Source organism: Cervus elaphus, chromosome 2 (assembly GCF_910594005.1).
Source record: "Cervus elaphus chromosome 2, mCerEla1.1, whole genome shotgun sequence".
Lineage (NCBI taxonomy): Eukaryota > Metazoa > Chordata > Mammalia > Artiodactyla > Cervidae > Cervus > Cervus elaphus.
This window is the reverse complement of record NC_057816.1, coordinates 7,413,388-7,440,423: the sequence shown is the minus strand read 5'-3', so window position 1 is coordinate 7,440,423 and position 27,036 is coordinate 7,413,388. Positions and strand designations below refer to the sequence as shown.

The 27,036-nt window shown below is 49.2% G+C and overlaps 1 protein-coding gene across 1 annotated transcript; it reads left to right on the top strand.

The window, feature by feature from the left end:
- On the top strand, positions 1-26,682 carry POLA2 (DNA polymerase alpha 2, accessory subunit). The gene is made up of 18 exons (XM_043927122.1): positions 1-456; positions 3,461-3,585; positions 4,071-4,171; positions 4,553-4,610; positions 7,908-8,014; positions 10,455-10,648; positions 11,289-11,377; positions 12,805-12,960; positions 13,474-13,536; positions 14,482-14,524; positions 17,800-17,924; positions 18,727-18,765; positions 19,827-19,900; positions 23,353-23,461; positions 23,716-23,822; positions 24,636-24,695; positions 25,328-25,454; positions 26,205-26,682. Exons 1-18 carry the CDS (start codon positions 378-380, stop codon positions 26,352-26,354), a joined length of 1,806 nt encoding a protein of 601 aa, XP_043783057.1. The 5' UTR covers positions 1-377; the 3' UTR covers positions 26,355-26,682.
- The last annotated feature ends 354 nt before the right edge of the window (positions 26,683-27,036 follow it).

Below are 27,036 nucleotides of genomic sequence, written 5' to 3'. Positions count from 1 at the left end.
TGCGCCGTACAAAGCATTTGGCGGGTTTTTCCGGGCTAATCTATTTTGCTTCCATCAGTGAGAAGCTCTGCGGTAGCTTTTAGGAAGCAGGATGTTCTCCCCAGGATAACGAACTTCTCAAGATTTCTGTTTTCTTCCTCTAGGCGTTTGAGAGCTTCCAAAAAAAGAGAGAAAGAAAAAGTGTTTCTACGTGACTGACAACTGGGGCCTTCTGACCGCCTGATCTTGGTCCATTTGGTCACTCTCCGCCTCAGGCCCTCGGAGGGTGAAAGGATCAGAGGAACCTCGTTCTGCTCATCGATCTCCACGCTTGTGGGTTTCTTGGCGTCAAGTCGGAGCTGGGGTGGGCCCGGCCCCGATCCCCCTCCTGGGTCATCATGGCTGTGTCCGCCCAGCTCTTGGTGGAGGAGTTGCAGATCTTCGGCCTAGAATGCGAGGAGGCTGTGATTGAGAAATGTGAGTTCCTTGCCCCCTCGCTGGACCCCAGCCCAGGTCAACCCCCCCCGCCCCGCCCCCTGCTCGATTCCGTGGTTCACCTCCCTAGATGGGGCTTGTCAGTGTTTGTGAGATGAGTGAAACTGAGTTTGAGACTTTGAAATGCTCACAGGGTACTGCTTGGATCCCAACTGAAAAAGAATGTGAAAAATGGTTTTCAGTCAGCGCAGTTGCACAGAATTTAAAGCTCAACAGCAAAGCAAGAGATGTTGGGATTTTGAAATGTAGCTTTTTCTTCCTGGCTCCTCCCTTTCCAGCCTACACCTAAACTTCTGCTGATCCATCACTTCTCATCAAAACTGTTGGTCTGTGCAAATATGAGTCCCTGACGTGGGTTCCTAAAATTGAATTTTAGCTTTGCAAGGAACTTTAAGGAGCTTGTCATCTGTTGCTGACAAAGCTTACAGGTGGAGAAACCTATTGTTGTTTAGAGGCTAAGCGTGTCCAACTCCTTTACGACCCTTTTCAGGACTGTAGCCTGCTAGGCTCCTGTGTCCATGAGATTTTCCAGGCAAGATACTGGAGTGGGTTGCCATTTACTTTTCCAGGGGATCTTCCCGACCCAGGGGTCGAACCCATGTCTGCTGCATTGCAGGCAGATTCTTTACCACTGAGCCATGGAGAAACAGATAAGGAGAGTTAATTGCCTGAGCTGGTCTGTGGACCAGATCTCCTGCGCCTGTGTCCAGTGCTTCGTTGTATTGGTGAGGCTCTAGGGCAGTGTCAGGAAGCAAACTGTTAGGAGGTATGGAGTTCCTGGTTTTAGAATCAGGGTGATCAGGCATCTACCTTTACCCTTCATCAGCACAGTGAACTTCTTTTTTAGTATATAAAACCAGAATGCAAACATTAATTTATGAGAGACTGGAATACTCTAAATTTTTATCTCCAGGGCATTCTCTTCCTAACAGGAGACCTGAATGAGAAAACCAATCATAGTCAGAAATTTATTTGGTGAGCCTAGAGTCAAAACAAGGAGAAATCAGTTTTGTGAACTAAGTTTTTAAAGGCTTCAATCCAAGATGCCTGCTGGTTCCATTTCACATAGAACTACGTTGGCAGTGATGTTGGAATTCTAGACTTGTACTTCATAATTGCTAACCTCATCTGGACCTTAATATTGCCTGACATATCATACCATATTTCCCTGATCACTCTGAGTCTCCTGTGGGAGACATTCGTCACCTGCTCCTCCTTTGACAATCTTCTGTCCCACGCTCACTCTCAGCTGATGAACTTACTTTCTGTTTCGCTGAGAAAAATAGAAGGACCTGTGTCTATGCTATATTCCTTGCCTCCTCCCATTACAGTGAATAAATTCTCCATATTTCCAGCAAAAGCTACACGTTCCACTTGAGTCCTGAATCCCATTCCTTCTGTCCTCCTTAAGGACATCACTCCAGTAATTCTTCCCTTTCTTATTTTCTATTTTCTCTCCATAAGATATTTTTTCCTAGTAGTCTAGGAATGTGACTCTTATCCCAACCTTTAAACACTCCATTGTTGCCCCGTCCCGCTCCAGTTATCTTCTCCCAGTTACAACAAATCTTCTCAGAAAGATGGCCTCTTCTTCAGATTTTTCCTCGTTAAGCCCATTTCAGTCAGCTTTTTCATCCCCACGACTTCACTGAAACTCCTCCTCTCAAGGTCACCAATGACCTTCACCTGGCCAAAGCCACAGATGCATTTTTTAGTCCCCCTCTGAATGAGCAGCAGCATTTGATGCCATTCATCAGGTCCTCTTCTAAGGGTCCTCTCCTAAAATGCATTTTCCTCTTAGCTGCTTGGACACTCCTCCTGGGTGTTCTAATGTGCGTGTCACCACCTTTCAGCCTCTGCAGATTCCTCTGTATCCTGAGCCCCAAGATACACGCAGCTCTTTGGTGATCTCACCTGGTCTCATGTGTTTGCTGGTGGTCCCCAAATTTATAACTCAGCCCAGGCCTTTTGCCTGATCTGCGGGCCAGTCTACCTCCCACACATCTCCAGCTGAAAGTCTGATTGGCATCTCAGCCTCAGGTGTCTGAAGCTAAGCTCCTGCTCCCTCTCCTCAGAGTCCTTCCTGCTACCTCCCCACCTCAGTTAATAGTAAGTGCCCCCTTCTAGATGCTCAGGCTAAACTCACAGCATCATCCCCCATGGCTTTCTCTCTTCACACCCCACATCCGGTCAACAAATCCCAGTGGCTCTACTTTCCGGATATTTCCAGCCTAGAGTCCAGCCACTTCTCCCCTCCTCTACTGACACCGCCTCGACCCAGGCAACCGTCATGTCTCACCATGGATTTGGCCATGGTTCTCTTCACTGGTCCCCCCGATTCTGCCCTCATCCCCTTCAGTCTGTTAACGCAGCAGTCAGGGGGACCCTGTTCAGTGGAAGTCAGGTTGTGTTACTGTTCTGTTCAAACCATCTAGTGATTTCTCAACTTTCTCAGAATAATTACAGGCACCCCCTTTACCCTTTCAGCTTGTCTCTGTCTCCTCCTTCCTCTCTGCATTCCAGCCGTGGAGGTCTTGCTGCTCTTGCTTCTCCCTCAGGATCCTTGCCTAAAAGCCCTTCCCCCTCAACACTGCCTGCCACACTGCTTTACTTCTTCCAGGTCAAATGTCATGCCCCCAATGAAGCCTTCCCTAATCACTGTGTTTAAAATTTCCAGCCCTTCCCTCCAGCCCCCTGATCTCTCTCCAGGCTTTATTTTTTCCACAAAACACATTTAACCAGCTAACATACCTTTTTTACCTATTTGGTTGTTTTCTGTCTCCCCTCCATAGTGAGCTGCATGAGAACAAGAGTTTGTCTCTTTCTTATTCGCTGCTATTAATATATTCTTGTGTCTAGAACAGTGCATGTCCTTAGTAGGTGCTGAATAAATGACTATTGAATAAATAAAGGATTATTTTCACTTTTCAAGGTGAAAGCCACAAGAAATGAACTCACTTCTTATGTGTCCAATTTCCCCCTACAGTGGTAGAACTGTGCATTCTGTATGGACAGAATGAAGAAGGAATGGCCAGCGAGCTTATAGCCTTCTGCACCAGCACACGTAAAGACTGCCTTTCCTTGGAGACCCTGAACTCTTTTGAGCACGAGGTAAGAAGAAACTGTAGGCAAACTAATAATGTGAATTTCCGTGTCTGCTCTGTCGGAAGGCGGAGCACTGTATTGAGGAGTGTGTACCTTAGAATCAGACCTGGATTCCAATCCCAGCATGAGCTTGGACCAGCTCCTTAATGACTCCTAACCTCAGTTTCCTCTTCAGTCAGTGGTTCCCATGATCCGTATTTTTTATGGTTATTGAATGAATTGAGAATGGTTGTGAATCCCTCCTAAAACTATGCTCAGCAGGTGGTAGTTCTTCAGCAAATAATTGGTGTTAATATTAGAATTGTTATGTGTTGGAGAGAAACAGTGACAGGTTAAGTCTTTAGTCTGTCATGTACATCTTTATTCTTCCTTTGAGGAATTTTATACCTTCGATTATATTTCAAATGCACATTATTATTTCATGACTGTGGGAAACGCGTCCTCTATAACTTGACTATGGAATAATATATTCATTATCTTTTCTTCCTCAGTTTCTGAGCAAAAGATTATCCAAAACCCGGCATGGTGCCTCCAAGGACAAAGTGCACGGCGGCCACGCAGGAGCCAGAGACATTGTTTCCATACAAGAGCTGTATCCTTTTCTGCTCCAGGCCCTTGTATCAAACTACATATTGTATTTTATCATTTGTCTGTAGGTGCATGTGTAAGTTAAGAACAAGTAATAAGGGATTTCCCTGGTGGTCCAGTGGTTAAGACTCCCAAGTTCCCAATGCAGGGGACATGGATTCCATCTCTGGTCAGGAAACTAAAATCTGGCATGCCACATGACATGGCCTAAAAAGAAATTTTTAAAAAATAAATAATTTTTTTGAAAACCACAAAAAACATGAGAACAAACTCAAATTAAAAAAAAAAACAAGTAATATACCTAGTATTCAGATTTCTTATTTGATCAATCCTTGCCTTAGATTTTGGGTGGAAGTTTATTGTTTCTCTTAACCATGGTTTTTAGAATTGAAGAGGAAGAGGAAGAGGAGACCCTCTTGAACTCTTACACCACACCGTCTAAGGTGCGTGCACCCTGTTTGGAAATTGCATTCTACACGTAGCATTTTTTTTCTTTATTCTAAAAATAACAGCACGGCATCTGAAGTTCTGAAGGAGAAAATTAGCCACTCATACAGTTCCTACTCTATTTCCACATATGCATCTTCCTTTCCGATCATGTGCGTAGATGATTTTACATGATGGCAGTCCTTGTGGACACACAGGTATCCTGCTTTCTCCAGTTAGCATATCATAAAATTTTTATCAATTTAATTTCTCCATAATTGCTCTTTTTTAATGGGTGTCTAGTTTTGTATCAAGTAGAGGCACTATAACTATTGCTTATCCAGTTTAGGTGTTGAACCCAAGGGTAAGAGGTGGAGTAGGGCAGTGGAAAGGCACTGTCCTCAAAGCCTGAGTCAAAGAGCTAAGTGACCTTGAGTGAGTTGCTTTTATCTCTCTGAGCTGCCATTTCCTCTCCTACATAGTCAGGGTTCATTCATTCACTTACTAAGCAACTACTGTGTGCCAGACACTGGATGAACTGGTGAATGAAACAGGCAAGGTTGTGCTCTGCCCTCAAGAAGCCAATAGCCAGCAGATAATACCCCGTGATATTATCTTGAATGATATCTTGAAGGGCTTGAAAACTAAATGAACATGTAAAGTGCCAAACCCAAAGCAATGTATTCGGTAATCATAGTTAGTCTTTATAGAAAATGAATTTGTGGCAATCCTCAAACAAGGAGCAAGCCTTAATCTGTCAAAGTAAATTATTCTGTAAGAAAAAAGATGATTAGGGAATTCCCTGGCAAGAACTCGGTGCTCTCACTGCCAGGGCCCTGGGTTCGGTCTCTGATCTGGCAACTAAGATCCCACAAGCCACGCTGCATGGCCCCCCACCCAAAAAAAAGAAGGAAGGAAAGGTGAGTCATTTAAATGTGCCTGTGGAGAATAAGAAAGCTAAAATGTTCGCAGCATCAGAGTTCATATTTGAGAGGACTGACTCGTGGTAACTCAGGTCTCAGTAGACTGACGCATAAATCAGATGCAAATTTACTTAATTTACTGTTGAAGTACACACCTTTCTGATGGCTGAAATACCATATTGAGGACACCCCATTCCTGCTACAAAAGTACTCAGGAGGCTCAGTCACAGATCAAAGCTTGGCCATGAAATCATAGCTAAGAGATGAGCTGAAATGAATGAACAATTTGAAATATGCATCTGAAGCTCAGAGGAGAGGCAGACTGGATCTGGGGTAGAAACAGGAAAAAGGCTTAGACAGTGCCCAGCACGTGGGAACTCGGGCATCAGCGCAGCACGATGACAGGGTCAGAGCCCAGGGCTGGCCTTTCCCACCCAGACCGGTGCCAGGGGCAGGAGAGCCCATGTTGCAGAGGTGAGTATGTCAGTGGTCTTAGCTTGTCACCATTAAACATTTAACTTGTACAATGACAACTACTCTTTTTTTATTTTTAAATATTTATTTATTTCTTTGACTGCCAGTTCTTAGTTGCAGCATGTAGGATCTAGTTCCCTGACCAGGGATTGAACCCAGGCTCCCCTCCATTGGGAGTGCAGAGTCTTAGCCACTGGACCACCAGGGAAGTCCCACCAGCTACTCTTTTGCCCCTATGCTCACCATAAACCTTCTGGTTGTAGTCCGGCTCTCCACATGTCCTGCCTGACAGGGAGAGATGTGTCAGTCTGGGGATTTGAAGTTCCCATGCTGCTGGCATCACGTTTCTAATAAGTGAATAATCTGGCTATAATTTGGGTTCCTGTGTGCTGTGAGGATGTGTTCCCCCCAGGGTATGAGACTGTATTTCTCATTATGGGTGGATAAACCGGCCCGTAGTGTTAGCAGTGAGTCTCCTGAACTTGCTTCGAGTGAGCACACCCCAGGAACGTCTCAAGCTGGTTTACTGACACAATCAGGTTTCACCACGTGGCTAAGGGCTGAGCTCTTTGCTTCATCCTGGGAGATGAACCTGGAGTTCTGTAGCCCCCTATATATTAGAAGGGTCTTCGGGAAAAATAGTTGGAGAAAAACCTATTAAAATCATAAAATTTTTGCCATCGTTTGGCCCAGTAATCTCTCCTACTAAGAATCTCTCATAAGAAATCATCCAAATTCCAGGAAAAGCTACGTGTGTGATAGTGAGCACCTCAGTATTTGCTTTCTCCAGAAACAGATACACCCAACAATAGAGAAGTAGTTACGTAAACTATTATATATCAATTCCATCAACACAGCTACCAGAAAGGATGAAGACTGACAATGTGGGAGAAATGCTCAGAATTAATATAGAGCAAAAAACTCAGTATTTACAATACTTCAATGAAGGATCATATTCAAACTAAGATTATAACTATTAGAATTTTTTCAATTGGAAAAATATTGAAATACTAGAAAGTATTTTTAAATGACTATTGTATAAGTGTCGTACATAAGGAAGGGTCCTTTTAAAATTTAGTTTCCATTCCAGCCACTTAAGGGTGCTTTCGAATCCTGCTTTCTCTCTCCTTGCCTGTCCGTAATCACCCCTGTAGGCAGCTTTGGTGGCATAACCTAAACCCGCAGCCAGGAGGAGCCCAAGGGCAGGGGAACGCCAGCCAACTAGCTGGCTACCTGGTTTCCCTCCAGCCGAGGATTTTGTCTTTGCTCAGCCATAGTCTGTTGTCCCAGACTCTGGGGAGCAAGGGATCTCGGGATTTGCCGGCTTCACCCTCCACTCCAGGCATCTCTTTGGATTCTTGTTGATGAGCAAAACCACCCAGAAAACAAAACTGACCATCAGCGAGGCGTGTGCTAAATACTCTCCAAGTATGAGCTCACCCGTGTTATCTGCCTGGAGTCACTCCCTTCTTTAATTCTGAAAATGTGTGGTAGACTTTGCCAGAATAAATAGTAACATGGTCCCATCCCCTGACAGGAAAATGTGTCCGTGCAGGTTAAAACTGTGTGTGTAGCCAAACTCCCAGCTGCGGTAAAGCAGAGAGGTAGAGAAGGAAAGTGAACACACGAGCAATTTGACAGGACAGATCGCCTACTTGGCAGTCCTTTTGGGGGATGTCGTTGGCATTTTTTTCACAGTTGCCTCCAAAATGGAGACAGTGTACTGATGAGGACTGTATTACAATTGCTGAAGTCTGAGATTCTGCTTGAAAGATGGGGCCTTCAGAAGAAAACCAGCTCTATGCGGTCTGTGCCCTTCATTCAGGCACATCCTCCCTTTCTGCCTAAGGATCCGCACACTTCACTAGCAACCCCTGGGTCTAGAGTGACTGGGCCCTTCTCCTGTTTTGCTTCTAGGGTTCTCAGAAGCGAACTGTCACCACCCCGGAAACCCCCCTCACAAAAAGGAGTGTGTCTGCTCGGAGCCCCCATCAGCTCCTCTCACCGTCGAGTTTCTCTCCAAGGTATGGATCCTGCTGACTCAGCTGCCAGGCAGCAGGCCTGCCCTCCCCTCTCTGGTTACCTGGTGGAGGCCAACACTACAACCTGACTTAAGGAATAGGGGTGGACGTTTCCCTCTGCAATCAACTGGCTGCAAGGCCGACTGCTCCCTACCTTCCCCACCCTCATCCTGTGTGGAAAATTACTGTTTAACAGTAGTTAAGGAAACTCACTTTCCACCCTCTTTTCTGGGGCTCATTTCCTAGATCAGGAACTGATATCTCCTACTGAAAACAACTTGTCTATTCAGAAGTCTGGGAGGCCTGCGAGTCTCTTGCCAGTAGGAGGCAAATAGGTTTCCACCTGCTTCTGTTAGTTCATGTGTTGTTGGGTTTCTTTCTTTCTTCTTTTTTTTAGGTATTTATTTTTAAAAAAGAAAAGCCCATATCTTTGTTCATAGTGTTGCGTAACCTGTTCTTTGTTCCTCACTCAGGTTACAACTAGTTGCTGAGAGTTTTCTTGTCCCTGAACCTACCCCAACTTCATTGGTATTTTATCCCTGCTGCCACTTCTGCACATAAATCCACAGGGATCACGTGTGACTTTTGGAAATCCATAAATGACATGTGTTCCGTGAGAGAATTCTGTAGTGAGAGCTCTGCTGAGGAGAAGAAAGGGCTTTAGGTGCTGCTGCATCGAGATGGGGCAAAGGAACAGTGATGTTCACCAGTTAGGGCGACACTGGCTGCCGGGAGTCACTTCTAGACCAAGCAGAACTTAAGACTTGCCAGCCTAAGGCTTTCTGTCACATCAGAAAGGAAGTGATAGGGACATCACTGGGAGTCCAGTGGTTAGAACTTGGCACTTTCACTGCCGTAGTCCCAGGTTTGATCCCTGTCAGGGAACTAAGATCCCACAAGCCACTTGGCAGGGCCAGAAAACACAAAAGAGAAAAAAGAAAGGGAGCAATAACATTGTTCAAGATCAGAGGGGGTTAGATTCTTCCTTTTTTACTTAATTTTTTTTCTTTTTTTCCTTTTTTACTTAATTTTTAAAAAAATTTATTTGGCTCTGCCTAGTCTTAGTTGTGGCACGTGGAATCTTTAGTTGTGGCATGTGGGCTCTTGGTTGCAGCCTACAGGATCTAGTTCCCCAACCAGAGGTTGAACTCTGGGCCCCCCGCGTTGGGAGCACAGTCTTAGGCCCTGGACCACCAGGGAAGTCCCCTGAAAGGTAGTTGGATCCCAAGGGCGGATTTGACTTTAGTGTGGCCCACTCCTGCTTTCAGGAGTTTTCACCCTGGCTTCCGAATAGAACTTTCTAGATTTAGAAGGGCATCTTTGGATGCACAGAGATGGCTGGTTACAGAGCGGTTCTCGTAGGTGCCAGCACCATGGCAGCAGTTCTAGTCTCTCAACAAACAAGACTTTGAAACTTGTAGATCTGTTTGCAACGGACCCCGTGTGAGCATCTCCCTGGGTTAAAGGGCCGGCTGTAATGTGCGCCTCACAGCTTCGCAGGGAGGAGCTTGGCGAGTCGAGATGCGCTGCCTAGTCATTCTTTAATGCACGCTAGTAAAGCTGACATCAGAAACTGGGTTCGTAATTTATGAAAGTAACTTCTAAATTATTCAGGTGGAGGCAGCACTGGAGACAGAGGTAATTAATCAAGCTCGTTTTTTGTAGCCTCTCTGGCAGCACCCACTCTAACTGCCCACGGAGAGCTGGTTCCTGCAGGGTTTCAAGGCGTTAAATGAAGCCTGTGGTAACCAAGCCTCTCGGTGCACTGTGTTCACAACCAAAGGCTTAGAAGACCTCGCTGTCCTCTAAGCAGATCAGCCACACTCGTGTGTCCCTGGAGGTGGAATTTATCAGTGAGTGAGGAGAAATATGAGAACTTGCTGGTTGAGACTTGGAGAATGGGAGTGTTTGTTCACTAGCTGACAGAATTCATTACCTGTCCACCTCCAGAAACACTGGGGAAAGCTGATTCCCTTTCATTTAACTTCATTTTGTTACTGTTTCTACCTTGAACTATATCATGAGGTGTTATGTGTACACAGAGCAACTTTTGGCTTATCCACAGTTCCAGGCTCTGATGATATTCTAACAAATGCTAAAAATTCATAAGAAAGAAAACGATACTCGAAACTGGCTCTTTAATCAATTCAGAGTTTGGATTTTGTTTCACTTTGTTAGTTTTAATCCAGGAGAAGACCTTTTAAACTGCGTCTCTGTGTCTAAGCTTTTCTAAACACGTTTGGTATTCCTCAACCCCCCCTCATTCCTGAAATTCCTTAAAGGTCCAGAATGTCCAACCCCATTAAGCTGATTAGATTTATAAAATGTGAGGCCAGGCTGGCATGTCTTCAATCCCAAATTTTCAAGAGGTAACCTCATCTTAGACTCCTCTCTCTTTTTAGATATGAACGCGGTAATGTTGATGTCTTTTGCTTCCAATCAGTGCTACTCCCCCTCAGAAATACAGCTCGAGAAGTAACCGGGGAGAAGTGGTCACCTCCTTTGGCTCGGCGCAGGGGGTGTCTTGGTCCGGGAGAGGCGGAACTAGTCACCTCAGCCTGAAGGTCTTGGGACATCCAGAGCCGCTCACCGGGAGCTACAAATGCATGTTTCAGAAGCTCCCAGACATTCGAGAAGGTATTTGTTTTTCCCTTTGACATTCTGGAGGGTATAAAACCACCTGGAAGGATTTGAATCAGTAACAAAGCGTCAGCTAGGCTGGTAGAACAAGTTCAAGGTTGCCTTTGATTGATAGATGTTGTCTGGGCACCCATATTAGGAAACGGATATGAGATGACCACTCTCAATAATTCTCCCAAATCACAATCACTTTGCTAAGAAAAAGCACATAACCATTTCCCAGTAACAACCACTTGAACTGTATAAAGGAAGCCAATTACAGTGTTAAAGGAAACAGAGACATTTATGGCTTCTTCCTTGGAAAGACTAGAAGGCTCTTCAGGTTGTTCTTGGCTTCCCTGAAACCCCCCTGACCACCTGAGTAAGGGGGAGGCTGGGGAGGGAGCCAGGCCAACTTTGGGACTGTGACCTCATCCGTGACCCCTTCCCTTCCCCTGCCATGGCCAAATGGAAGGCCGGGTTCAGCAACCAAATATTGGGCAATTGGCTCGAGCTTGAGAAAGTTACCAACTGGCCGGTGTCCTTGGCACCCTGCCTGCTTCTATAAAATGACTGACTAATGTTTTACAAGGTGTTGTGTTTTCTCTGCTTGGCAAGTAAAATGTCTTAAACATGCTTTTCCCCTCTGGGTTTTCAGTTCTGACCTGTAAGATAGAAGAACTTGGCAGTGAACTCAAGGAACATTACAAGATTGAGGCTTTTGCTCCCATTCTAGTCCCAGCACAGGTAAGAGTTGTTCTAATAGTCTTTCCTGATTGATAATGTTTTTTTAAATCAATGATGAAAAGTCAGCCTCCTGCTTCCCTTTCACTAACTGTCTATCTTCTAGTTAGAACATCCATCTTGGATGAACTTGGTAAAATGGGTTATAAGTGCTTTCTGGCTTTGTGACCAGATTAAGTCGTTTTCTTTGCACTTGGGTTAGAGTCTTGCATGTAAACAAGATTGAGGGCCTTAAGCATTCAAGTGTCAGGATATGAGAACAACAGCAAGGTGAAGATTTCCGGAAACGGTGACTCATGGTCTCTCCCCTTCTTTGGTCTCCGTCATCAGGGATCAAGTGCTGTGAATAGTGTCCACGTCAATAGTTTAATCTGGCATGTGTATAGTGCTTTCTCTCTAGAACGTACTTTAAGGGGAGATGTGTTCTCAGAGTTTCTTTGTGGTGCCTCTGTCACATATTTGCATTCAGAGGAGAATGGCCGGCTGGGGAAGATATGCAAAGCCATGTCATATAAGGAAGATTCGGGGGAGCTGGGAGGAAGTAGTGGAGGGGAGACTGGGTTGTACGATCTCATGGGGAAAGATTAGACTTCCTCGGTTTGCCCCCGGGAGTGAGAACAGGATAGAGGAAGCCACCGAGAGAGGAATTTCAGCTCAGTTTAATGAAGAACTTCCTGTTACAAGGCAGTATGGTGAGTGGTTAAAGGATATGGCCCTGGAGCCAAACATCTGGCCTTCAAACCCACACTTTGCCCACTGTTTGACCGTGGTTAAATTATCTAACCTTTCTGCTGCTGGTTTTTCTCATCTCTAACATGGATGCAATAATAATATCCACTTCACAGTTTTTGTGAGAATTAAGTGAGTTGATACACATAAGCCTTTAGAACAGTGCCTGGTGTTTAGTGAGCCCAGTAAACCAGAGCTGTCGTTAACAGTTATTCAGGAGATGTGTGAAGAAGGAAATGGCAACCTACTCCAGTATTCTTGCCTGGAAAAGCCCATGGATGGAGGAGCCTGGCGGGCTGCAGTCCATGGGTTTACATGACTGAGCGCGCATGCATGAGGAAGGTGGAGGGAGATGGATGGGTTGGTAGCAATAAACTGGTAGAACTTAAAAAAAGAGAGAGAGAGATCTGGTAAGTGGACTGGTGGCGAAGGGGTGGGCTTGGAGGCAAGTTCCCCTTCACTGGAGATGCTGTGGCTCAGACAGCCACTTAGAGGGGCTGAGACATTAGATGGTGGGCCGGCTAGATGCCCTTTAAGGGTCCTTTCACCCCTGGGAGCCGAGTGGTCACCTCGGGCTCAAAGTGATGCCCCACCAAAGACACGTGTGCTGTTGTTGGAGGTCTGTTTTGCTCTCCATCGCGCGAACCAAATTTTAAGCTCCTGTGTCCCAAAGGCTGTTGTTCTCCTGTGTATCTCGGTAGGAGCCTGTCACCCTGCTGGGCCAGATCGGCTGTGACAGCAACGGGAAGCTGAACCACAAGTCGGTGATTCTGGAGGGAGATCTGGAACATTCCTCAGGCGCTCAGATTCCAGTGGATCTATCTGAGCTCAAAGAATATTCTCTATTTCCTGGACAGGTGAGATCAGGGGTGTGACTTGCCTCTGGGTGCGGCTATGCTATCTGCTCCTGGTGTGTGTAGTGGGCTGTGGCCAACTGCCCCGCGCTTTTGACCTCCGATGCCAAGAGGTGTAACTGGAGCTCAGGCACCAGAGCAGATGCCAGTATGAGGGTTCCGATCCCCTGTGTGCTCCGACCTTGGCTCTGGGATCTGCGGCTAGGTTTCAACCCCAGCTCCACCCTGCAGGGCGGATGAGTATGGCGATGTTACTTAACCTCCCAAACCCAGAGTGTCCTGATCTGTGAAATGGGAATGATAATTCTCACCTTATAGGAATGTTGTAAAAAGGAGATTACCGTGTAAAGCATAATTATTATTACACTAATATAACCCCCTTCCTTTGTTTTCTAGAAAAACACCCCCAAGTTTACAATTACAGGATGAGAGTAGCTGGGCAGTACTTGTAACTCTATCACAGTAACTTACTCCAGACCTCCTGTTGATCAAGTCTGTCTGCTGCCTGCCTTTCAGGTGGTGGTCATGGAAGGAATCAACACCACGGGTAGAAAACTTGTTGCCACCAGACTCTACGAGGTACAGTGTGTGGGCTTCTGTCCATCCTGAAAGTCGTCCTCTGTAAGGGCCTGTTGATTCGCTTCTCAATTCTCAGTAGACTACAACCTACCTCTAGGTCAGGGCTTAGCAAACTCCTCCCCTAAATACATATTTCAGACTCCACAGACCTGGTCTTCATACAATGTCGACTCTGCGATCATAGCACAAAAGCAGCCGTGGTCAGCCCATTATCCAAAGAGCGTGGCTGAGTGCCAGTGAAAGTTTACTCACAGCAATAGGCGGTAGCCGGATTCGCCCGTAGCTTAGCAGCCCCTGCTCCTACAGTAATCCTCTGCAGGCTTCAGGGGACGCGGAAGAAGTAGCAGCACCGTCCTCCCAGGCAGAACACCGATCCTACAGTCGCCTGTTTTGCTCCTGCTCTTTCCTGGATGTTTTTTTGAGTTTAGTCATGACCTCATGCTACCAGGTGTCTTGCCCACTCTGAGCAGTAAAGAAAAAGGGAAGGGTCATCAACGCTGTAGTCTTACCTGGTAGCTCAGCTGGTAAAGAGTCCACTTGCAATGCAGGAGACCCTGGTTCAATGCCTGGGTCGGGAAGATCCGCTGGAGAAGGGATAGGCTACCCATTCCAGTATTCTTGGACTTGACTGGTGGCTCAGCTGATAAAGAATCCACCTGCAGTGCTGGATACCTGGGTTCGATCCCTGGGTTGGGAAGATCCCCTAGAGAAGGGAAAGGCTACCCACTCCAGTATTCAGGCCTGGAGAATTCCGTAGACTTTGTAGTCCATGGGGTCTCAAAGAGTCAGACACGACTGAGCAACTTTCACTTTCATCAACTGTGGGCTTTTAGCTCCAAGGAGCAAGACACCCACAAACATGCCCCCATTTAGTGCCCACCCCATTCCTGACCAGAGGCGGTGCCTGGGGCAAGACCTCACCACAGTTTTCTCTCCTGTTTGAAGGGTGTGCCACTTCCGTTCCATCAGCCCGATGAAGAGGATGGAGGTGAGCTAGTCTTCCAAGGGTATTTTGCCAACAGTACGGGTGGAGAGGAGTGGGCCAGGGTCTGGAACACAGTTCCTCTGGCCCTGGGAAAGCTTCAGAAGCTGTGAGAGCACCTTTCTGGAGCTCCAGGGGCGACCACAGATTCATGGGTTCACCGGCCCTTTGTGGTGGCGAGGGGTCTGAGCATATGTGGCTTGGTCAGCCTTACTTCCTGTGCTCTGATTCCACAAGAGCTGTCATTTCAAGACTAATGTTTAACAGGTGTTTGAAGGTTGCTTTGAAAAAGAAAAAAAAACAGTGGAATTCCCTGGCCATCCAGTGGTTAGGACCCCAAGCTCCCAGTGCAGGGGCACAGGTTCCATTCCTGGTTGGGAAAGATCTTGCATGCCGTGTGGCCAAAAAAAGAAAGGGAAGGAGGAAGAAAAGGAAAAAAAAGAAAAGGGTAAAGAGCACCAATTTAAAAAAAAAATTCCTTTAAATGCCATGTGATATCCTGGACAAGGAAAGGGGACATTAGTGGAAAAACCAGTGACATTTAAATAAAGTCATGAGCTAACAGTAACATACCAGTATTAATTCCTTCATTTTGATGAATGTACCCTAGTTATGTAAGATGTTAGCATTAGCGATTGCTGGGTGAAAGGTGTACACACCGGAACTCTGGACTCTGTTTGGGACATTTCTACGATTCTTAAGTTATTCCCAAAAAAAACCTGTATTTAAAAAATTAGACACATTTCTCAGGAAGCCTAGAGTTACTTGGTAGCTAACCGAGATGAGAAAAGATGAACATTTCAGTAAACTTGGCTTCAGAACAATTCCAAGCATTTTTGTAAGCAGAGCAGTAGACTGTTGAGGATTAGCAGGGAGATAGCTGATGCTAGCTGTATTGTCAACATCCCCTCCACGTTAATATTGTGTGAGGTCATTCTTAGAGGCAGCCTGGAATTGGGAGCAAAATTTAGGAGTTTATGACATTGCACATTCTCTCAGGAAGTAAGTGTTTATGGAAGCTAGAGTGCTGGTATTGAATCAAGTTCAGGTAACAAAGGGAACAGACAGGGCTGAACTCCCCGGAGCCGGAGCTGTGCCAGGGGAATCTTTGGAAGCAATTGAATAAGTTGGTTTTATTTTGTTAATAGTTATTTTTATTTATTTGGCCCCATTGGGTCTGCATTGTGGCATGCAGACTCTAGTTCCCTGATCAGGGATCGAACCGGGACTTCCTGCACTGGGAGTGCAGAATCTTAACTGCTGGAAGTCCCTGAAAAAGTTGTTAATAGACAGTTTGTGAGCAAGGTGTTGGGCTCAACACCTGGGTGTGGAGACACAGAACACAACATGGACCTGGCCCCCGGGCACTCACCGTTTACCTGGGGCCGGCGTCTCCTGGGCTCCTGGGAACTGAATGTAGCTTTGTCCCCTCCCCTCTTCACAGCACCGGTATTACTCTCCTTGAATTCTCTATCTCAGTTCAGTTACTGCCACGCTCGACGAACAGTGGCCCTCATTCCTGGAATATATTCCTGAACATATTACTTTATATGGCAAAAGGGGCTTTGCAGGTGTGACTAAGTTAAGGCTCTGGAGATGGGGATTGTCTAGGTGGGCTCGGTGTAATCACAAGGGTCCTTATAAGGAAGGGCAGGAGGGGGCGGGTCGCAGAGATCAGACTTGTCAGGTTCTGGCTTTGAAGGTGGAGGAGGGGCCCTGGGCCAAGGATGCCGGCGGCCTCTGGAAGCTGGAAGGGGCCGCGAAATGATTCTTCCTAGAGCCTCCAGAAGGAATGCTGCCCTGCCCACACCTTGATTTTAGGACCTCCGACCTCTTGGACTGTAAGATAATAAGTGCGTATTGTTTTAAGCCACCAAGTTTGTGATAGTTTGTTATCGAAACCATAGGAAGCTAATAAAGCTGCCTGTTAAGAAGTCAAGGATCATTGCATTTGTTGTTGTAAGCTACAGAACCTGGTTCCAACTAACTTAACTTAAGAGAAATTTGTTGGGAAATTCAGGTAGCACACAGACTGGACAAGTGGCTGGAAAAGGCTTATAGCCCGTATCACGGCTCAGTAACGCCAGGTGTCCAGGTAGCAAAGAGTCCTGGGCTGTATTGACCAGGCACCTCAGCTGGATGGGTCAGCGCCAGTCTTTTTTCTGTCCTTGGATAGTTCACCTTGAGATTCTGGAATCCAGAGGAGTGAAAGGCTTAAGCTGGTCCGTGCCTGCTCTTTGGCTGGGGAGGAGGGTGCACCTAATTTACATCTCCATAGGGTAGAGGGGGAGGGGACCTTATGGACGCCAAGGCTGATTCTCCAAAAGGGAAGCAGATGCTTTGAGGAAAACAGCACCCCGATACAAGGCCTTGCACCCCATAACACGAGAGTCTCCCGTCCCAAGCCTTGCCCCCAGCCTGTCTTCCTGGACCCCTAGATCTACCAGATTCTCCAGCTGCTCTCACCACTGATGATCCCTCCCACCGAGCTCTCAAACCTCAGTGCTGTCGGGGACCCCGCCTTGCCCTGGCTCCTGAAAAACTCTACCCTCAAGTGTAAGCAAAGTCACAAAAAGACAAATACCATATGATTCTCCTTAGATGAGGTTCCTAGAGGCATCAGAATCATAGAGGTGGTTGCCAGGGACTGCGGGAGGGGGAGCAGGGAGTTAGTGTTTAACGGGTACGGAGTTTCAGTTTTATGAGATGGAAAGAGTTGTGGAGATGGAAGGTGATGACAACTGCACAACATTATGGATTTATCTAATACCACTGAAATGTTGATTTAAACATGGTTATGATCAGGAGGAATTTCCCTGGTGGTCCAATGGTTAGACTCCGAGTTTTCACTGCTGAGGGCACAGGTTCAATCCCTGGTCAGGAAACTAAGATCCCTAAAACCACACAGCACTGCCCAGCCCGCCCCACCCCACCCCACCCCCCCGCCGAAAAAAAAAAGTTGAGTTTTGTATTTTACCACCGAAAAAAAAAGTTAAGAGGAAAACCATGTAAGCAAATGCCACTTTGATCAATTCTCTCGTGACTTCCACTTTCCTCCCATCGTCCACGCACTGCTGGTAAATGTCTCTGGAGTTCTGGTTGCTTGCACACTTGCCTGTCTGTGCAGCTCATGGAGGGCTCTTTGAGGCCAGGTCTTTCGATTCCCAGGGTTGCACATGTGAGACTCTTAACTGAGTCCCAAGGCATCTTGCCCTCATTGTCCTTTCTCCCACCATCCCAGCAGCTTCTCATCAACACCTTAACAATCCTTTCTGGCTTAGATTCTGAGCAGTTCATGGTCCTGGTGGCCTGTGGGCCGTACACCACATCTGACAGCATCACCTTTGACCCCCTGCTCGACCTGATCACCATCATCAACCGTGACCGACCGGACGTCTGCATCCTGGTAGGGCCCCTCCAGGGACACTTCACCTAGGGAGGCACCAAAGGGAGAATGGGGTGGGGGTGGGGGGTAATCTTGGAAAAAGGTCTGATGAGGTTCTAATCAAACTCTCCTCCTTCTTAAAAGTATTTTTGAGTTCTTGGTCTCCATCTTTGGTGAGGTGTGTGTGGTTTTTGTTTGTTTTAATATTTATTTATTTGGCTGCATCGGGTCTTAGTTGTGGTGCATGGGGTCTTTGATCTTTGTTGCAGCATGCAAGATCTTTAGCTGTGGCGTGTGAGACCTGGTTCCCTGACAGGGATAGAACTCGGGCCCCCTGCATTGGGAGCAGTCTTAGCCACTGGCCCACCAGGGAGGTCCCTTTGTGTGCATGGTCTTAATCAAAAAACCCAAGGTGTTTTGCCACCTGCATTGATTTTTCAGTATTTCACCTCTTGTCTAATTACTCCCATTTGTGAACTCATCTCTTGAGAGCTCAGAGTACTGTTTCATAGAGGTAGATTGCCCTTGCTGGGTTGGAGGGGGAACAAAAGCCCAGTATTATAGGAGGCAAAGCAGCTAGTGACAGGCCCAGTAGGCCTTTCCATCCAGGAGGTTGTGTCCTTCTGCCTGTGATATTGGCTGGGCACCATCCCACCCCCACCCACCTGCTAACTGTCCCCAGCTGTACAGGCAGCCTTGGAGGGAGAGATGGACCCTGGGCAGAGAACTGCTAGGATCGGGTATGTGAGGGTGCTCAGAGGCACGTGCAATTCTGATGTGTTCTTTTGGTACCTTCATTTCTCCGCTTCGGGCTGATCTGCAGTTTGGACCTTTCCTGGATGCTAAGCATGAACAGGTTGAGGTAAGTGGCTGGGACTGGAGTCAGGGAGAGACTGAGTACTCACATTCAGTCAAGGCCTGTTACTTTCATCTCTTGGAGTTTATCCTGCTTCTATAACAGCCTAAATGAATCCCTGTGGCTGATCAGAAAAACATTATTGCAGGGCAAGTTTAATAAAGGTACGGAATGGGAGGGCTTCATTTCACCAGAATACAGAGCCATCTGGAAGCTGGGGCGGGTGGGTGAGGGGATCCAAATGTCTGAGTCCTGGTCCCCCTGGTGTGACGTGTGGCTCTGGGGCAGGAGGGTGGGGGAGGTGCCCATGGTCCCGGAGCTGTGCCTGTGAAAGCCCCTTCCCGGCTGCGACAGCTCGGGACCCTGAGTGTCACTGTCCTTTGAACTTAAAACACAAATGGCCCTTCTGGAGACAGCGCCTCCTTTTGTCTCAGGAGGGGTTTCTTTGTTTTGTTTTTTTAATTTTCAACTGCTGGGTCTTTGTTGCAGTGCGAGCTTTTCTCTAGTTGGGGCACGCAGGGGCTACTCTTCAGTTTCCGTGTGCAGGCGTCTCATTGCTGTGGCTTCTCTCGTTGTGGAGCATGGGCCCTGGGCCTGCAGGCTTCAGTGGTTGCAGCACATGGGCTCGGTCGTTGCAGCTCCTAGACTCTAGAAGCACAGGCTCAGTAGTTGTGGCACACGGGCTCAGCTGCTCCTCGGCATGTGGGATCTTCCCAGACCTGGGAGTTAACCCGTGTCTCCTGCACTGGCAGATGAATTATTTACCGCTGAGCCAGCAGGGAAGCCCTCTCAGGAGGTTTACCAGCCACAGCAAAGTCTTCAAAGCTCTTTTCTTCCTACTTCTCTCCTCGGCTCATTTTCAGGACTGATTCTTCCCCGACCTCCTTGCCTGCTCCCAACTAGACTCAGCTCTCAAAAGGACAGAGACCCTTGCCTTGTCTTGGGTATCTTTGCATCTCCTTCAGCTCTTCACCCAGCATCTGCCCCCAGGGTCATCTAACCAGCATCATAAACAAGTGAACAGACACCAAACATTCACCCTGTAAATCTCCTTTCTTTTCTTGCAGAGCTGTCTGCTGACGAGCTCATTTGAAGATGTTTTCAAGCAATGTCTCCGAACAATTATTGAAGGAACACGAAGGTCAGCATTCAAAATACTGGGCAGAACCTTACATTTCCTGAGTTTCTCCAGGGTTCCCCGTTAAGAAACTGAAACCGTTCAAAAGTCGTGGTAGTTCCCACCCTTATATCCTTTTGAACTGCAGAGGTCAGCTAGAACCCTTGACCTTCAGGCGCGCCGACCCTGAGTGAAGAGGCCTCTTTGTAAAACACAAAGATAAACGCACTTGAAAGGACAAGGCTGCCCAAACTTTCACTCTTCCCTGGCTTTCTGTACTTCCTTCCTTTTCTCACTCCCTTTTGTAGAAATTCCTGTTCCCTGGGAATCTTCCCAGGGTGGGGCTGGGGAGTGTTTGATGGCTTACAGCGCAGAGTGCCGGGTGCCTGACATCTCCTGTGAGTGAGAGTTGGGGGGGAGGCCAAGTCCTTCCCCGAGTCAGTGCTTCCCTGGTTTCACGGGCACCCCGCGACGGCTCGCACGTGGGTGGGGATTTTGAATCCTTGCCACGGACTGGAGGGATGGGACTGGGAAAGGTCACAGCGGTGATGAGGGCTGGGCAGTTCTAATTTGAGAGAAAAGCCGCTATTCCAGGAAGAGCCTGAGCCAGAAGTAGAAAGTTTTTCTGGAAGCCGACACCCCCATTTCCTGTCGCTTCCCTCCAGTGCCCGGGTTCGAGAGAAGCTGCTCTTGGTGGTGGATCTCCTCCTCCGGGGATCTGCCTGCCAGGAGCTGAGCTCATCGAAAACAAACATTCCTGAGGCTAAGTGTAAAATACGTCTGGAACAAGGGTGGTTTTTGAAACAAGATGTATGTTTTCCGCCCTTGGCGGTGAGAACTGATCCCAGCAACGATTAGCTGTCATTCTACCTTCTCGTCCCAGCAGGGTAGGCCTCTCGGACTGGGGGAAAACCCCTACTGACGCCAGAGTTGGGGGGCTCGGATCGTGCGGTGTGACAGCCTGCAGCTGGGCCTGCCGCTCCTTTCTCCCTACCCCACTCCAAGTGATGCGACAGGTGTCTTCCCTCTGCTCCCCCAGGGTTGTTGGGACCCTGAATGAGTTTGTCAGACCTGGAGGCTCCTCGGGAGATAAATCCCTGAAAACCAGGGGCAGCCTGGCGTCTGTTTTGTCAGCCCGCGGGTCCCCTCCAGGATCGGCGGGGACCGCCCCGCACGCCAGCCGGGTGCTTTCCATTTGAGATGGGGTTCTGTTTTTGGTTCCTCACCCCATGTGGTATTGACAGCAATACCACAAACAAAGAACAGACCGGGCATTGTTGCCCTGGGGGTGAGCTCCCAGCACCACCAGGCACTTTCATCTGCAGCCAGAGTGCGCCTCGGGGAGAGGGGCTGCCCACCCTCCCCAAACAGTATAAAAATGGCCCTCTTTGGGGGGGATTTATTTTTACTCTGAGAGGTCAGCAGCGCAGAGCATTGAGCCCATTTATCAGTGAAAACCAGAACCCATGAGGAAGCGCCACCTCCCTCCCGGGAGCCCAGCAGAGCCCCGGAGCTTGAGGGAGCGGCTGCGAGGCCCAGCCCACCATGATGTGTGAAGTTGTGCAATGCTCAGCATAGTTGAAATTTTCTCTCGGATCCCTCCCCCTACAACCCGTCTATAACCCAGAGCAGGAGGCCCGTTTCCTCCTTAACTGTTGCTCTGCCAGCTCCCGCGAGGAAACAGAGCAAGGCCACGTCTTAGCCGCGGCCGGCTGCACCATCACAGACGGAGCCCCGGGGGTCTGGAACACACACTCCCCTCCAGGCCACCCCCAGGCCCATTTGCCAGGCTTCAGCGCCCAAATTGGTAGTCTTGGATAATCACAGGGAACTTTTCAGTGGCAAAGGAACAGTAACTAATTTGCAGAGTACCTTTGGTCTCAAGGTTCAGATTTTCCACTGCAGAAGTGTCGGCTCACGCTTTGAGCAGGCACGATAAACAAGTGGCATGTGTATGAACATCACCAGCACCTTTATCCCGCCTGAGAGGCAGCCATGTCCCTATACCTGCACAGGTGGGTACCTGCCTGTACCCACCTTTGGGAAGCCATCTCGTCTTAAGCAAGAGAGGGCGCTAGAAGTGAGAGCTCGTGGTGGATGTTGTTTGTTGTTTAGTGGCTAAGTTGTTAACGACTCTTGTGATCCCATGGACTGTAGCCTGCCGGGCTCCTCTGTCCATGGGATTCCCCAGGCAAGAATACTGGAGACGCAAGAGAAACAGGTTCAGTCCCTGGGTGGGGAAGATCCCCTGGAATAGGAAATGGCAACCCGCTCTAGTATTCTTGCCTGGGAAATCCCATAGACAGAGGAAACTGGCGGGCTACAGTCCATGGGGGCACAAAGAGTCAGACACGACTGAGCATGCACAGGGATCGGACCCGAATCTCCTGCTTGGCAAGTGGATTCTTCTACCACTGAGCACCAGAGAAGCCCAGTGGATGTTAGACATGCCTCCAAAATAACACCTTCCACCATAGGCCCCTCTGCCAAGGACAGTGAGGGAATCAAGGAGATGGCTTTTTTCCCTTTTCTTCTCTTGTGTGGCTAGAGAGGATAAAGCGATGGCCCCTAGAGTTACAGGGTTTTTCCTCACTTCTGTGTTATAACCCTCCACCAGAGGAAAGATCTGTCATCTCTGCTTTTACCGTTGCTGTCAGAGATTTCTTTCACGTTTGTCAGACAGTCGGCTGAGGAATAAAAACCAGCACTGATTCCCTGTGTGAGGTGGAGGGGCTGGAGCAGGGGAGGGGCGTGGGCTCTGGGAGAACCCACCGTGTCTCCCCCTCCCGGATCCACTCTGCCTGCCTGGTCCCTCCCAAGGGAAGAGCCCCCAGTTAGGGAGGCAACAGGACACCTAAAAGCCACATCTGTTCACCCAGTGTGAAGAGTCAGAACTTCGGCTTCAGCTCTGGCTCTGAGGAAAGTGAAGGTGTATCGTCTCTCAGCCGTGTCCGACTCGGCAAACCCATGGACTTCAGCCCCTCAGGCTCCTCTGTCCATGGAATTCTCCAGACAAGAATACTGGAGTGGGTTGCCATTCCCTTCTCCAAGAGATCTTCCCAACCCAGGGATCGAACCCATGTCTCCTGCATCACAGGCAGATTCTTTACTACTGCGCCGTCTAGGCTCTGAGGATTTCTAGTCACATCCTTGTCTTTCCTGATTTTCTAGAGCTCTGTCTCATCTTCCCTTTTTCTGCTGGTCATCCTCTTCCTCTCTCAGTAGAACATGACACGGAGCCGGGAGCAAGCATGTCCTCAGCCCTCGAGGTGGTCGTGTGATAGAACAGACATCTCTCACACCCAGTGTCCCGTGGGGAACAGCACCCCCTCCTCGTGGAAGAGCTCCGTTCTGAGCATTCCCCTCGGAAGCCGGCTCTTGTCTGAGGCCCTGACACTTGGAATCTGTCACCCGGCTACGAGCTGTGTTCATTTTCCTTCCTCTTCTGACATGTTTTTTTTTTTTTTGCAAACCAGCTCCGGCTCCCACCTCATCTTCGTCCCGTCACTGAGAGACGTGCACCACGAGCCCGTGTACCCACAGCCTCCCTTCAGCTACTCCGACCTGCTTCGAGAGGACAAAAAGGTACACACGTCCCCTCCTTAACAGCAGGCAGCCAAATGCAACGTGTCGGCGGCGACCACCCAGCTCCATCTGGAAGTGCAGGGTGGGGAGATGAAGGGCCTGATTCTCAGCTTCTCTTTATCACAAGCACATGTGTTATGTACTGTGTGTTGAACTTTCAGTGGTCTCCCCAGCCGTTGTGGACCCCCTACTTTGCCAGAGGAGAAGTTTCTAACTTCAGCGTGCTAACGCCTGCCCCACCCTTCTCGTTCCAGCGAGTGCAGCTCGTGTCCGAGCCCTGCACCCTCTCCATAAACGGAGTGATCTTTGGCTTGACGTCCACCGACCTGCTGTTCCACATGGGGGCCGAGGAGATCAGTAGGTGAGAAGGGGGTTCCAGTCCCACGGGCAGTTTCCGGCCTTCTGGACCCTGGTCCTGTCCTTGGCCAAAGGCCTGCTGGGCAGAGTCTTGAACGGGCAGTCCCTAGAGCAGCACTTTCTGCCAAACCCTTTGGCCACTGAGTTTCTCTGCACCCAAAGGGGGTGGCAGGACGCACATGTGTCTGTTACCACTGTCAACAGTGTTTGAGGCCCTGCAGGGCCCCTTCCATCCTGTCTTTGCCCTTAATTTCTAGTCATAGACATTCATCTACTTTGCTTCCTTTGCCATATGTGTGACCTAAACAAGCTGTCCCTGCACGTGGGGTGACTGTATTTACTCTGGAGGGTATTCCCCCTCGCAGAACAGGATGCTACTCTGCAGGGGATCAGACGCTACCGGGTCCCCGAGGCTCGGTGGTTCAGTTCTCCCATCACGGGAAGGAGCATGGAGCCATTCGTGTGTTAGGCGAGATGGGTGTGTGCAGGTTGGCTCTGGTTGGAGGTGCAAGGGTCACCTGGCTACAGCTGGCCCCTCGAGGAGCAGACCCCACGTGCTCTCACATGGTGTGGAGCTGATGACGGCCCTCCTGGGCCCTGATCACAAGGGTTCCTGCTTCTCCCCTTCTCAACCCAGTGTCCTGCTCAGCAGACCGAGCTGATTACAGACACGTCTTTAAACTTCCCCAGAGGCAACTTCCTGTCACACACCTTGGCCACATCGCTTCTCTCTAGTTTAAGAAATCCTCCCCGAAGAGAAACAGGCGCCGAGAAACAAGTTTCCACATTCCATTTCTTGCTTTTCTTCCTTCTGCAGTTCTTCTGGAACTTCAGACCGGTTCAGCCGAATCCTTAAGCACATCCTGACCCAGCGGAGGTGAGCCCGCCCTGTGGGGCGTCTGCCTGTGCTGGGAGTGCTTTGGAGTCACAGAGCTCGGACAGATTTGACTTCGAGAACCTTCCCCAGTGGAAGTGAAAGTTGCTCAGTCATGTCCAACTCTTTGCAACCTCATGGACGGCAAGGAGATCAAACTAGTCAATCCTAGAGGAAATCAACCTTGAATATTAATTGGAAAGACTAATGCTGAAGCTGAAGCTCCAATCCTTTGGCCACCTGATGCAAAGAGACAACACACTGAAAAAGACCCTGATGCTGGGAAAGATTGAGGGCAGAAGGAGAAGGGGCAATAGAGAATAAGAGGGTTGGATGGCGTCACCAACTCAGTTGACATGAGTTTGACCAAACTCCTGGAGATGGTTAAGGACAGGGAAGCCTGGCCTGCTGCAGTCTGTGGGGTCACAGAGTCAGACACGACTTAGTGACTGAACAACAGCCTTCCCCAGGCCACTACCAGGGAGCTCCCTCCTGGCATGACAGGCCTGTTCTGTCCCCCAAACACAGAGGGAAGGGAGAGGCAGTGTGTGACAGCATAGAAACCAGCAGCGGCGGAGGAGTCCGTCGGGAGGGCTCCCGAGGCCGCTGCTGCTGACTCTCTCTCTTCTCTGCAGTTACTACCCGCTGTACCCACCCCAGGAGGACGTGGCCATCGACTATGAGAACTTCCGCCTCTATGCTCAGCTGCCCGTCACCCCTGACGTCTTCATAGCCCCATCAGAGCTGAGATACTTTGTGAAGGTGGGTTTGAATTCCGCTGTTCCCCAGAAACGCCAGAACCAGCTCCTTTCTGGACCCCCGGCACTTACTCTTCTCAGGTCTGCTGGTGGGGACAGTGGCCTCGTTCTTTTGGGGGAGGGGGCAGGAGTAGAAAACAAATCTGTTAGTATAATGCTTAAGTAAGTGATGTGCCCTTGCTGCCTACCATCACCACCCCATCCTACCCCCAGCATGGTACTCAGGCAGCCCAGCCTGGGAGCCCAAGAGGCAGCTAGGAAGGCCCTCGAACCACAGTTCTCACCCATGGCCACCTCAGGTGACCTGGGCTTGCCTGTCCCCTCCCCAAACTCTGAGATGAGCTCCCAGCAGCTCTTGGGCACGTTCAGATTCGGGCCCTCGCAGGGAATCTACCCCGTCAACCTCCTCTTGCCAAACCAGAGCCAGTGCAACCTCCAGAGGTAAACCTTCTTTCACACTGTGAAACAAATAGAGCAAGTGTGTTTCCACGTTTGGGAATTGGCTGACTCACCTTCTTTATTTTGTTTTGGAGACACAAGAGAGACTCAGAGTTTTCTAGTAATAAATTAACATATTGGACCGAAGATGGTTTTCATTTGCCTTTGTTTCCAGTTTCTATAACATCCTCTGGGGCTGAACCCTGAGATGAGTCCAGCTTCTTCACATCCGTGCCCACGGATTTCAGCCTTTCAGCCTTCAACCTGGAAGGTTTCAGCCTTTCCAGACCCATAGTCACTCTTTCCTCCCCCCCAGGACATCCTCGGCTGCATCTGTGTGAACCCGGGGCGCCTCACCAAAGGGCAGGTGGGGGGCACCTTCGGCCGTCTCTATCTCAGGAGGCAGACCGCCGGCGGCGAGGGGAGGCGGAGCCCGTGTGCTGCTGCCCAGGTGGTCAGGATCTGAGCTGTTGTCCTTCGTCACCCCTGTCGCGCGGGCCTCACAGACGTCGGGACTGGGAGCAGCCCTCTGATGAGATCCCACCCGTGGAAGCGGGGGAGCAAGCTGAGGGCAGGGTGCCCTGCGGGAAGGCCTCGAGCAGCTGGTCCCCAGCCCTGAGTCCAGCTTCTCTGGAAGAAAGCAGTTGTTTCTTCCTGGACACTCGGAGTCCAGAGAGAACTGGCCGTGGGTGCAGCATGCTCAGGAAGGTCAAGGCTTTACGATTTCTTATATGAGTCAGACAGAAAAACAACTTTGGGAGAAATAAAATAAATTCTGTAACTTCTGCGTTGAATCTGTCTTCCGCTCCTTCTTTTTCCTGGTAGTGAACAAAGAATGTTGCCTCCTTGACCTCTGTCCAGAGAAGCAGAGCATCTGTCACGCTGGGTTTCCACCCAGCCCCAGCTCTGACCCTCTGAGGCCCCCGTGGCCTCTGTGCTGAGGAGGCGCTGGGCTCAGCTGAGGAGCGTGCAGCTGGCTGCATGCCGGGCCCGCCAGGCGCGGTCCTCTCAGTCCCGGCCCGACCCCTGCATCTGGAGGGGGGCCTCCCAGAGCTGCGCCAGAGCCAGATCCCCTTGCGCTGGCTCGGCCGAGTTGCACCGCCGCCCGGGTCTCGCCTCCAGCCCAGAATGCTCAGACAAGGCCAGGC

What these genes read in the sequence shown, in the direction of transcription:
- POLA2 (XM_043927122.1), top strand. Translation starts at nt 378, where the DNA reads ATGGCTGTGTCCGCCCAGCTCTTGGTGGAGGAGTTGCAGATCTTCGGC. An exon ending in CCATTCTAGTCCCAGCACAG is followed by an intron (nt 11,378 to 12,804) that starts GTAAGAGTTGTT and finishes GTATCTCGGTAG; the next exon opens with GAGCCTGTCACCCTGCTGGG. An exon ending in GACCGGACGTCTGCATCCTG is followed by an intron (nt 17,925 to 18,726) that starts GTAGGGCCCCTC and finishes GCTGATCTGCAG; the next exon opens with TTTGGACCTTTCCTGGATGC.